The sequence below is a fragment of the Odontesthes bonariensis genome, chromosome 21 (assembly GCF_027942865.1).
Source record: "Odontesthes bonariensis isolate fOdoBon6 chromosome 21, fOdoBon6.hap1, whole genome shotgun sequence".
Lineage (NCBI taxonomy): Eukaryota > Metazoa > Chordata > Actinopteri > Atheriniformes > Atherinopsidae > Odontesthes > Odontesthes bonariensis.
In genome coordinates, this window is record NC_134526.1 from 6,600,550 (window position 1) to 6,613,191 (window position 12,642).

Genomic DNA, 12,642 nt, shown 5'->3' on the forward strand with positions numbered 1-12,642 from the left:
ATTAAAAGAACCTGGTTAAGTTTAGGAATTAGTAGTGCTCAGTTAAGTTTAGGGAAAATAAACTGTTAGTGATTAAAGATGCTTAGCTAAATTTAGGAATTAGTAGAACTTGGTTAGGTTTAGGGTTGAAATATTTCAGTAAAAATAAAGTTTCTCAGGTTCAACATTTGTTATGTAGTTGTTATACTAATTTAAATGATTTAAAAATTGCATTCTTTAAGACCCCAACTTTGGAAATGGGACTGTAACCTTTACACTGTGGTCATCTTCTGAGTTTTTCCTCAAAGTCACTGGTATTGGATGGTTTGTGGTTAAATTAGATTTACAAATTAATTTATTAATAAGGAATATTAAACACTGTATTTGCCCTTTATGTTCAGTCATTTTGGTTTATATGGAAGATGATAAATGCCTATAAGTATCAAAGGAAAAGCAGTCCCTACATTTTAAGCACCTTGTTACTGATTGATCGTTATATGGTATCTTATTTTACACCACCACCATGTGCTACATAAACAAACTGTATGTGTGCAGAGTGAATAACGAATTCCGAGACATCAATATAACTTATTTATCAAATTAGCAAGAAATAATTACAAACATCATAAAAAATTTAAAAAAAAATACAATCCGATACAAAAAATTAAACATTTTCTCACATCACATGGATAAAATTAATATCAAGTATTTATAGTTTTATTACTGGAAAAATATTCAAGAATGATTCTTTAAATATACAATTAAATACACGGATTACATTCAGATCTCATTTAAATGAATTGGTTTACCCTGTTCAAGCTGTGTCACATATGTGTGGTTGATGTGAGGCAGCAGTTTGGCTTATGGTGGACAAACAAGCTACACTCAACTGATAACACGGTCTTTATACGGCTGTTCGGGGTGATCTTCAATGTATTTATTGATGTACCAACAGGAAACACGAGCCTTTAGGTTCTCTTCCACCAAAAAGTCCATGGCAGCCTGAAAAAGGAGCATTAAAAGTAAAGTAAAAAGTAAAGTGAAGAATTTGAGCTGATTTGACAGAAACCAGCTGATTTATGACACTCTCACCTGTGACAGCAGCGCTGCAACACCTTGGCCTCGAAATGTCTCAGGCACAAACGTGGACACCAGGTCCACCTCCTTCTGCCCTGTGAATGTGTAGTGCAGCACCGCGCACTCACCTGCGGACAGACAACCAAAAGGGCTTCACACCACATTTAATATGACTGGGATCCTAAAGAGGATTATAAACTCTGGTGGTTTACATATGAGCACAGCTGTTATCCCCCCCCCCAAAAAAAATGGTTTGCATGTGCCGATAATAAAATATGCCGAAGTGTTAGTTAAGTTGACACAGTTCGTATAAAAAACATTTCACTGACGGAGGTTAAGAAGCAGTTGATCACAGCCAAAGTCACCTTTAAAATCCCTGTTTTTTAAATCTAATTTGGCCGTGTGTGCTCTCCCTAAATAATCGAATAATACTCTCTATTTGTGACTGAAATCTAAATAAACAGCTCAAATGGAAAAGCATCGTGAGATTCTCAATGAAAATAAGATGATCAATTGCAAAAAAAACAAAAACGTTTTAACAGGCCACGAGTGAACGCCGGGCTCTCATACAGAATCTACCCGGGCAACAGAGCCATAACTCCGGCTGCGAGCTTACCGGCGCCGCTGCCTGGAGTGACGGTGAAGCGCCGATTATTTCGGTCATGTTCCACTGTGAGCCTTCCTTCGCAGCTTAGAGCTCTGAAGGCGCTCTGATAGGACCTCATCCTGCGAGTTAACTCGGAAAGTCTTGAAGTCATTTTGAAGGCCATTTCATACAATACAACCTGAACACAACTGCAGGTAGACGGGGCAGTCGTTCTCTGTCATGTCCACCAGAGGGCGCCAAATAACAATTCCTCATGTGTTAATTTGGCCTCTACAACAAAACTTGGGATTTAATTCAACTTTGTGGCCATCACATATTCTGATTGGTCAGGCCACAGGACAGTTTTACAGATAGTCTCACGAAAACAGTGATGTTTCTCACAAGTGTTCCAGTGATTTCCAGAATTATTTCTGCAAAATGCAGGGCACAAGAATCTCACCATCCCATTAAATAACTGGGACCTCACTGCATTCTTTGTGACTAAATTAACTCATCAAGACGTGGGTTTCATGTTTGAGTTGCCTCTGCTGCAGATTATTTCACGTCAAAGGTGTTTTTATTTCACAAAAGCATCTAGACCAAAAGTATACCAACAATTGTGCCTGTGAGCAGTTAGTGACGTCCAACCCACCAAGTCATAAGAATACAGCGATGAGCAATAGAACAAAGGTACAAAATATTACATGGAAATTGAAAATTAGAAACACGACGCCACAGACCATGACACCACAGAGTGTTTATTTTATAGCACTCTCAGCTAACTTTGTCAGTCTTATGCGGCCCCTCTCACGTATTCTCTAAAACCTGCTGGATACATTTTAGAAATAATAAAGTGTGTGCTTAACTATAATGTACCTGCATATCCAACAAGCTGTAAAGTTGGAGCAAAAAAGATGTTAATTAGTTAGTTAGTTAAGACAGGTTAGTGTTTGTCTGAAGCCTTTCGGGGCACCGGTTTGAAGCTTTTAATGAACTTTAGGAAACTTTAAGAGTTCGTGTATCCGACCTGTCAGCTCCAGGTGTTGGATTGCTTCTCGGGTGTTTTGAAGTCTTGGGATCAGTCCTCAGTCAGCTAAAAATAAATAAATAAAGCTCAGTAGCACACAGTTGGGAAAGAAATCAACTCAAAAGGTTGTTGTTCTTCTGTGTGGCAGGATAGCTCAGGCTGATAGAGAGTGGTTCACAGCTGCAGAGGAGATGGCTTTGATTCTTTGCTTCGGACCTCTTCGAGATACAGAATCAAGGGGATGCTTGCCATTGGAAGACTGGGGATTTCAACTCATGACTGAAAATATATATTTCTGTATTTATGTTTATAGTAGGACATTTAAAGATAAGACCAGGTGACCAGAAGTTAAATCAAAAGCGTGACAAGATAGATCAGGAGGTTGTAAAGCTTCTGGGTTATATCTGAAAGTACAGAGAGAAAAGCTGTAGGATAGCACATCCAAGCGTCTGGAAGAACAGCTCCAACTGTTGAGTCAACGCTTTCAACTTCATAGATTGTGACTCAAAAGCTCAAACACGTGCCGACGTTGCCACCCCGCCAGGAATGATCACTTCCTGCTGCTACGACCTGTCTGGTCATGGTGCTTCAATGGGTGTAAACCTGCAAAACAAAGAACAGACTGTCGGCAGATCAACTTGCCTAACCTCCAAGTCAGGTCGACATTAGTCGTGTTTTTCTTTGAGCGAGGAAACTTAGCAAGTTATCAGAGTGAGAAACTGCAGGATGTGGTTTTTATTTATTCTCACTCTGTGTGCTTGTTATTACATCTGCACCAGAGGAAACGTCCCTTTTCGGGGGTTAGCGTCTGACAATCGAACCGTGAGCCTCACATCATGAGGTTAAGTGGTCTCACACAACAGAGGACTGAAGTTAGGGGGACCAAACACCACAGATGACATTCTAATACTTTGATTTTAGCTCATTAAAAGTAAAAGTCCTGCAATCAAACTAAGTAACATTTAAAAAAAACAATCTTATGTAGCATGAAAAGTGCTCCTTATCTGTTATGATCCCTTACGGATTCTTATCATAGTGTCAACAAGCCCCTTACATCAGAGGCTGATCAATATATTCTTAATTTTGAGATTAAATGAGAATAGAAAAGTAACATTTAAACTGTAACTGTGGCTGTAAACTAAATGCAGCCAGGAAAAATGTACATTTTGCATTCAAATTAAGAGTGTAAAAGTTCTGATGGAGGTGAATTAATGTTTTTGATCTGCTTTTAAGGATACAATGAATGATTTATTACGTTGTTGTCAAATTGGAGTGCTAAAAAAAGAGATTTTTCTGCTTTAAAACACTCTTATAAACACAGCTGGGAAGGGCTGTAAATACAAAAAACGTTTAAAACGTTTGAGTTGAGTTGAAATAGCACAAAAAAAACACAGCTGCCTGTTTGGATTAGATGATCCCTGTCATTAAATGATGGGTTAGATGCTTTGTCAGTTATTTTATGTCCAGAATGACCCTTGATATTAAAACATTTGTAATAGTTTAACCCTCTGGGTAAGTTCTTGGAAATACCTGGACTGCTTAATAAAAACCCCGGGGAATTCTGTTTGGTTGTTTTTTTTAATGACCTTCCGACTTTTGCTTTCGACTTTTCTTTAATAGTTCCTCAAACGCGGAGAAGACGACAAACTAGTTCCCTTCCCTTTCCAAATAAGGGCTGGAAACGTGCGTGCGTCCGTTGCGTCATCCGTCCGCTCCTGTCGACAGAAGAGACGTCGTGAAGCTGCGTTCAGGCACTCCTGGCAGAGCTCAGAGATTTAACAATTAAATCAGTTCAGGTGTATTTCAGATTGTTTTGATTTTGGTTTCCTAAATGTTCTTTCGGGTTTGAAAACAATTTGATAAAGAAAGAATACGGCTAAAATATTAATGAGAAGCATTAAAACGATCCATTTTAATAATGATAATCTTCTTTAACGAAATAAAGTGATGTATGTGTTATGTATAAAAAGCAGAGGAATAAGATTAAATCATACGAGTATAACTGTGATATAAAAACACAAAAAGTAAAACGAATAAAACCAGCAAAGGCTCTCTGTTAAAGTACATTTTAAGGAATGATTTGCAGGTTTTTAGGTGTTTCAGGCGCAGATATAAGACTCCTCTACACGGAAAACTCTGGTGCTTAATACAAACTGGGAGCCTGTGTCTTTTCGTCATATTTCCCTGGTTGCTGCCACTCATTTCCCCCCTCATACCTGTTAATGTTTACCGTGTTAATTGATCAACTGTTCAAACAGCAACATTTCCCACAGCCCCTGAACGCACAAATCAGTGGTTTCCAAAGGACTTTTCTCCGTTAGAAGCGCCTCCCACAAACACCAGAAATAAGTAGAAGCTGATATTAGAGACTGTCAGTCAGTCAGCTGGGCACAGACACTGAAGTTTGACTTTTTCAGGCACAGTTTCTGTTTGTTTTGTGCTCACAGCTCACTTCTCACACTGATGGGGTTCCTTCTGACCAAGATGATGGCTGTGTTCGGCGACGCAGGTACAGTAAAACTTCATTTCCCGAGTCATCTTAAGACACATTTTTTTATTCTTTGGCTTTTAACACATGTTGAGACATTTGCTCTTACTTTCTGTTATCGTGTTTTATTGTTTCTGTCAGAGGTGTGACCAGAATAGATAGATAGATAGATAAATACTTTATTAATCCCAATTTGGGAAATTGTTTTTTTGCAGCAGCATACAGTAAAGATATGAAAACAATTAAAGTAGTAAAAACAAGCAAATAGAATAAAATAAAATAAATATAAAATTAAATTAAATTAAATGAAAAATAGTGAATAAACATTCGCTATGTACAAATCTACAGTATTTTTTTTATTTTTGGCATGTCCCCCCCTATCTTTTCCATATTTTGTATGTTTATTGATTCTCCTATGTACAGCCCTTTGTCGCAGTTACTGTTGTTTTAAAGTGCTTTATAAAGAAAGAAGTAGTAGTAGTATTAGTAGTAGTATTCTTTTTACCTGAATATGATCAAACACGTGAAAACAAATGGCTTGTAATGTTGAGACACTTTTCTTTTTATTCCCACAGTTGAGCTAATTCACTGCCAAACAAGTTAAACTTGACTTTAAATGAAATGCTGCTCTTGCAGTACAGCTGTGTTGTGACATAACAACCTGCTCAGAACAGGACATCCATGTACCTGTCTTTATCTTATCAGCGTGTGTCAACTGTCTGGTCATGTTGGAAGTGACACAAATGATGTAACCCATCCAGTTTTGCTGAACTTCAGCATGATTTAACACGTTTAAACTTTTCTGCAGAGCACAAAGTCATCATTGTGGGTCTGGACAATGCCGGAAAGACAACCATCCTCTACCAGTTGTAAGTCATTTGACTACCTTCCGTGGCAACTATGGTTTATTGGCTGTTCTCACAGTTTTACTGAAGTCAGAATGTGTGGGTTTTTTCCGTCCAGTCTGACCAAAGAGGCCGTCCACACATCGCCCACCATTGGAAGCAACGTGGAGGAGATCTCTGTCCGTAACACTCACTTCATGGTTTGGGACATCGGAGGGCAGGACAGTCTCAGAGCCAACTGGTACTCGTACTACTGCAACACCGAGGTAAGGCTTAGCTGCATTTCACAGGTTGAAAATGAATAATAAAATCTGTGCTGATGGTTTTTTGACCTCAGTACAAAGCTTCCACATAAAACTGTTGATTTTACTGATAATTATTAAGGTTTTTGCTCTTGTTTCCGCCCCCAAAAACAGAAAAATTGAGACAGTTTGCTCCAGAATCAGATTCAAACGAGCGTAAACGTAGAAACTGAAAGCGTTGCTTTGACTGTATTCAAAAACTCTCCTTTTAAAGTCAGATTGACATTAGTCGTGTTTTTCTTTGAGCAAGGAAACTTAGCAAGTTGAAAATTAATAATAAAATCTTTGCTGGTGGTTTTTTGACCTCAGTACAAAGCCTCAACATGAAAGTTTTGATTTTACTGATAATTATTAAGATTTTTTGCTCTTGTTTCCGCCCCAAAAAACAGAAAAATATAAGACAGTTTGCTCCAGAATCAGATTCAAACGAGTGTAAACGTAGAAACTGAAAGCCTTGCTCTGACTTGTTGTCTGCTCGGATATTTAGTCTCTTTATTCCTTCTTCATCTGCATTGAAGGTAAAAAATGTATTCAAAAACTCTCCTTTTAAAGTCAGATTGACATTAGTCGTGTTTTTCTTTGAGCAAGGAAACTTAGCAAGTTGAAGATGAATAATAAAATCTTTGCTGATGGTTTTTTGACCTCAGTACAAAGCTTCCACATGAAACTGTTGATTTTATTGATAATTATTAAGGTTTTTGCTCTTGTTTCCGCCCCAAAAAACAGAAAATTATAAGACAGTTTGCTCCAGAATCAGATTCAAATGAGCGTAAATGTAGAAACTGAAAGCGTTGCTCTGACTTAGCTGTCGCACGTTAACCCATAAAGGCTTTTTGGAACTTGAACCGCGGTTGGAAGTTTACAGTATGCTCATTGTGTCTGTGATGGGGATTACCAGAAGTCTTGTGCTCCGTCTTATCACTGCAGCCTCTCATGATGTGTGTTTTTTATGTAACATACACTATATTACTGTCTTTTCAGATTGTCATTCTGGTTGTGGACAGCACCGACCGCGAAAGACTTACTTTAACCAAAGAAGAGCTGCACCGAATGCTCGCACACGAGGTATTAAACCCACCGTCTCTGCCTCTGTCTCCATCTTTTTTTGTTTAGTTTAGTTATTTAAAGCAGGGACAATACATATTAATGAACATATACATGTAAATATGCAAGATTATGGCTAATTTCCATCTTTAGTCCCTTCGGCAGATTGATGTCAACAACATAGGATAGTAAAATCAATAACAACAATTAGAATAGTTAGCCTTCATGGCCAGTGTGAAAAGAGGGAATAATTACAGAGAGAGACAACACATATGCTTTATATGCTGCATTTGTCACAGTGGAGTTTTACCTGCATGTAAGTGCATCGTTATGGGTGTAGAGGGTTTAGAATAACTTGTTTTATGAATTCACCGTGGAGGATGTGAATGTTCCTGTGAACGCTGCCATGACGTAAAACTCCTTTGTCATTCTGCGGAGAGTAATGTGCTCTGTGGTATCTATGTTTTGGTGTTTGAAACACACGCCCGCTTTCAGCGAGTGACTAATCACGCCACAGATGTAAAACCAGATTATCACCCGTGACACAGGAAGCTTCCTCTTCACGCTGTGTGAGTCAGCGTCTTTCAAGAAAAAAAGAAAGACGTTCTGCTGAGGTTGCTGTTTGTTGATGTTTTGATGGTTTCCAGTGGAAAAAAATGACACCTCTTGAGGTGAATATAACCCGAATCCCCTCTTGTTTTTTGGACGTAGGATCTACAGAACGCAGCCGTTCTCGTTCTGGCTAATAAACAAGACGTGAACGGCTCCATGACAGCGGCAGAGATCTCGCAGTACCTCACGCTGGACTCCATAACAACCCACTCGTGGCATGTTCAAGCCTGCTGCGCCCTGACAGGAGAAGGGTGAGCACACACCACATTATACTGAAAATGCGTCTTTTCTTCTGCTGAAAGGACAACTTTCGTATCACTTCCTGTTTCTCAAAATCTGCCCCCCCCCCCTCCCTACAGATTACCTGCCAGTCTGGAGTGGATGAAATCACATGTTGTAGCAGGCTAAGACACCCTCGGGCGGATCAAACTTCCTCAGACTGAGCCTACCTCCGCACTTTGTCAGTATGATTTACAGTGTTTTACGCACTCATGATGGAGCCTGTGCCACCACACCCACAGTGTGGCGCGTGGGAGTCTGCAAACATCTGCCTCACTTCCGTCTCAGCCTCAGGGGAGATGCACAGCAGAGACACCTGGATGATTTTAATGTTCAGGGATTTCTTTCTTTATAATCTGTGAAAGTTTCCTCATTTTTGCTGTGAAGGCATGCACCGATGGGGTGTTTGTCACCTTTTTATGGCGTCTTATCTGACTGGTAATGTCACATTCCACTTTGCATTTTTAACAGTTATCTTGTTATCTGGGTTATCGTATGTCAGAAGCTTGGCGAAATGTCATTTACGTCATTACAAAAGCTGAAAAAGTTGCTGCAAAAGTGTTCAAATCTAAACTTTAATGTCAAAATATTTGGGAAAGAATGTGGCAGATAAACATCAACTGTGCACTGATCATCACAACCGTAGAATAACATTTTATACCAGCAAAACAATGGGAGTTTTGTATTAAAGATGTTTATTAATTTATCTTTCATGAAAAAGTAAAGCTCCTCAATTATATTCTGTATATTACAGCAATTTCCTAAGTGGAAAAAAAGAGCTTGAATTGTATTTAATATGTAAATACTGTATATTGTAATTATTTTTTTAAATAAATATAATAATTTCAAGCTTTGTGTTGTACTGAAGGTCTTACTTTATGTGGAACCATTACATATTAAATGACGCTATAAATTTTTATGATCTAGGCCCTTTAGTTTCTCTTTCTGTTTGTAATTTGAGCACTGGACCTTTATTATTGCTCGTGATTATGTATCTTTGGAAGTAAATGTAACCTAACGATAAAAATTAGTCCCTTGATATCATGATTATTTAGAACATCGTTGAAACAGACAACCCGGAGAAAATAAAAAGGATAGACACTTAGGGGGCATCCGGATTTGAACCGGAGACCTCTTGATCTGCAGTCAAATGCTCTACCACTGAGCTATACCCCCGCGTGCCGAAATCACCGAAAAGATTCATATTCAACCAGAACCTTCACACAGTTACGCCGTTTTTTTCATATTATTTTTCCGTTATTTATTGTCTTATGAAATTATTACTTTCACACAATTACGACCTAATTTTTTGCCGATTTCTGAAGTATGTAGCTGGTATTTAAAATGTATGGCGTTATTTTCACCACTAGGTGGAGAAATAACTGCTTTTCTTTCTAAATTATATCTTATCTAGTTTCAACTGAAGGCAAAACGTCCATAAAACAACAAAATACCACGCCTAACACACGTGTTTCCCGTTGGAATAAAGCCTATATCTCTCAGTGATTTTCTACACGTTTTAACAGATATGGGAGACGGTTGCACAATAAGCCATTTTGTGGAAGAAAATAAACATATATGATTTGTGTTTTAATCTCTTTAGGCACACAATTAGACATTTGTCATATTTTAACTCCTCATTGCTGGGAAATTATAAGCAGAATTAATTACAGAAACTAAGTTTGCTAAAGAATAGTAAGTCATTATTATAAACCAATCAATAGCATGAGTTATCCAACAGGAGTGTGATCAGTATCCCGTAGCCTTCCTGGTATTTTACCACAGCTTCATGTGCTTAATTTTTAATCATTTGGCCATATGTTGACTCAAAACAGATTCAATTGGCAAAATTATGTTGACACAAAAACAATAAAAGTCTTTATTATTAGCTCTCAGGAATAAGAGCAGGACAAACTAACCGGTTAAAGCTAACAAACGGCTAAACAAATGTTAGCAAACATAGCATTTTAGAGTTAGCATGAAGAGGCTAAAGCTAGGGAGCTACTATCCAGGCCTGACACCATAGCTGTGGTTTTAAGCCCAAGTTAATTAAACTCAAACGGCACGAGTAAATTTAACTGTTGCTATGTTTGTGTGTAAACTGCAGCATACATGCAGAATAAAAATAGAAAACATCATGCTTAGGAGCTAAAAACAAATTATGAGCCTGCTAAGTGAACCACATTCAATAAAAAGAGATGTCCCCTCTCCATCTTTAAGGATATATCGAGTCATTTTAAAGCTTATCCACAGTGACTGTGGTCAAAGATCATGTGTGATAAACCTTTGTTCTGCAACAATTTAATGAAAGAAGAAGCTAATGATCACATGTCATTGCATAAGACTGGAGAAATTTTGGAAATACTCTGATTTTTTTCATCAGAGATAATAACAAATATCCCCATTTAGGAATATTCTGTTACAAATACTACGTTCTACACTCCTAATTATATTTAAGTAAAAGCTGTCCACACAAGTAAGGACAGAAAATAGAAAATAACATCAAGAAAATCAAAGATGTGCTCTATTTTCAAATGTTGTAGCCTACGACTGGAGTATGGCTATAAAACCAGTGCATTAAGCTAGTGTGTAGTGGCTTAATTTTACAGTATTTTGAATCATTTGTTATATCGCCAAGGACTGAAAGTCATCCGATGTAAAGCACTTAGTGTGTACATGGGTTCAACAAATGCTGGGAAGCCAAATTACAGAATTCCAGACTGAAATATGGAGATTGAAGATTAAATTGAAATACCACAGTAAAGAAAAAATATCTCAGGCTTTGAAATATTGTGTTAAAGTTCAATATTTGAGTAAACCTAGGTGGTTACTTTACGCCACTTATAGAAGACAAACTCCAAGCCTCCTAAAAATGTCTCTGAAACCTGAAGATTTTGTTAAAAATCACTGTAAAGACACTGTTAAAGAAACATCACCTATGTGTCTTTAAACCAACGACATTATATAAGACGTATCCATGTTGCATCCAGGATAAACACATGTTGCATCCAGTCCTTATGGGCTAATTAAGTTGCCTAGAAAACCATGAGAGCGTCACAGTGAACCAGAAACTTATAGCTTAAATAATTTCCCCCTTCATTGAGTATTGAGTGCTTTTAATTAACTGCATGGACAAATTGGACTAATTCATCAAAATGTAAAATTGTTATCTGAAATCATCTTAACTCTGCCATGATTTCCCTCGTGGATCCATCTGTTTTTGCCGGTGAAGGAGTCCCACTTTTAAATTCCATCTAATCGACACAAGAAAAATATTGTCTCCTAAAGAGTTACTGTCCTCCTGCTGCGGCTCGGCTGTGAAACACTGTCTCTGGAAATAGATAAACAGGGAATTAATTACCGGCACGAGTGACTGCTCAGAATTTACGCTCGCTTCACGTGAACTTTAAAAGAGGGTTAATGCATAAAACATAGATTGTGGACTTCAGAGTGATTTATGACGGGCAGCCTCTTTGCAGCCAGCACAGAGAGGGGGAACAACTGCAAAATTATTTATAGCCCTTTTAATACACACAGGGGCATCTCAACATCGTCAGATCAGAATATTCTGATCCAATTCTGCTTTTTTTTTGGCAGATATTGAATATCTTTTTGAGACTGTTGCAGAACGCCGTGTGATTTTTTTTTAGGACTTTTTCACTCCTTCAGGGCGTGAAGAACATAACGCCTTAAAGTTCAGTAAAATCAGAAAATAGGAAAGATGTGTGTTTTCCATTATGCTGCAAACAAGTGGAACAAACTGCCAGTGGAGATTAAACTTTCACCAAATGGAGACATTTTTAAATCCAGGTTAAAAACATTTCTTTTCTCATGTGTCTATGCATGAAATCTGCACGCTATCTTTTAATCTATCTGGACTGTTGCTTGTTTTTAAATTAATTTAAATGATTTTATTTGTTTCTCTTTACATTCTTTTATACATTTTTAATGCTTCTTACACTCCCTGCTGCAATGCTTTTATTTTATGTGAAGCACTTTGAATTGTTTGTACATGAAATGTGCTATACAAGTAAATTTGATTTGATTTGATTTGATTCAAAGTGATAAGATACTGTAGCCTACATTCGCAGTCTGGATTATGGGCCTTTCTGCCTTTCCAAACCCTGAGTGGCTCTGTTTTCTGCCAAGGACTCTTAACTTTGCACCCAAAGCCGATAGAAACGATGAAAGCTGCGGCCACGAGAGGTGCTGGAGTCGGCCACAGAGCTTGTAAAGCGAGTTTTCTTGTCAGTTTTACATGCCATAAAACACACGCTTTTTATGCACTCACTGGAAATTAAACTGCAACACAGACTTCTTTTTTTTCCCACAAAAGATACAACAGGATGTCCCTGTCAGAGCATAAATACAATGTTCAGAGGATCAATAAACAGCTTTGAAGG

General features: G+C 37.9%; 2 protein-coding genes and 1 non-coding gene across 3 annotated transcripts; 1 reads left to right on the top strand and 2 right to left on the bottom strand.

The window, feature by feature from the left end:
* Window positions 1–805: 805 nt before the first annotated feature.
* Window positions 806–1,868, bottom strand: LOC142371650 (protein NATD1-like). The gene is made up of 3 exons (XM_075454360.1): window positions 1,673–1,868; window positions 1,072–1,184; window positions 806–981 (listed from the first exon to the last, which is right to left on the bottom strand). The coding sequence occupies exons 1-3, from the start codon at window positions 1,824–1,826 to the stop codon at window positions 865–867; spliced, it is 384 nt and encodes a 127-aa protein (XP_075310475.1). The 5' UTR covers window positions 1,827–1,868; the 3' UTR covers window positions 806–864.
* A 3,164-nt stretch (window positions 1,869–5,032) lies between these two features.
* arl5c (ADP-ribosylation factor-like 5C) lies at window positions 5,033–9,088 on the top strand. The gene is made up of 6 exons (XM_075454361.1): window positions 5,033–5,178; window positions 5,966–6,026; window positions 6,121–6,268; window positions 7,286–7,369; window positions 8,060–8,211; window positions 8,320–9,088. Exons 1-6 carry the CDS (start codon window positions 5,133–5,135, stop codon window positions 8,366–8,368), a joined length of 540 nt encoding a protein of 179 aa, XP_075310476.1. The 5' UTR covers window positions 5,033–5,132; the 3' UTR covers window positions 8,369–9,088.
* A 255-nt stretch (window positions 9,089–9,343) lies between these two features.
* trnac-gca (transfer RNA cysteine (anticodon GCA)) lies at window positions 9,344–9,415 on the bottom strand. The gene has a single exon. It is a non-coding gene; the product is annotated as a tRNA-Cys (tRNA).
* Window positions 9,416–12,642: the final 3,227 nt, after the last annotated feature.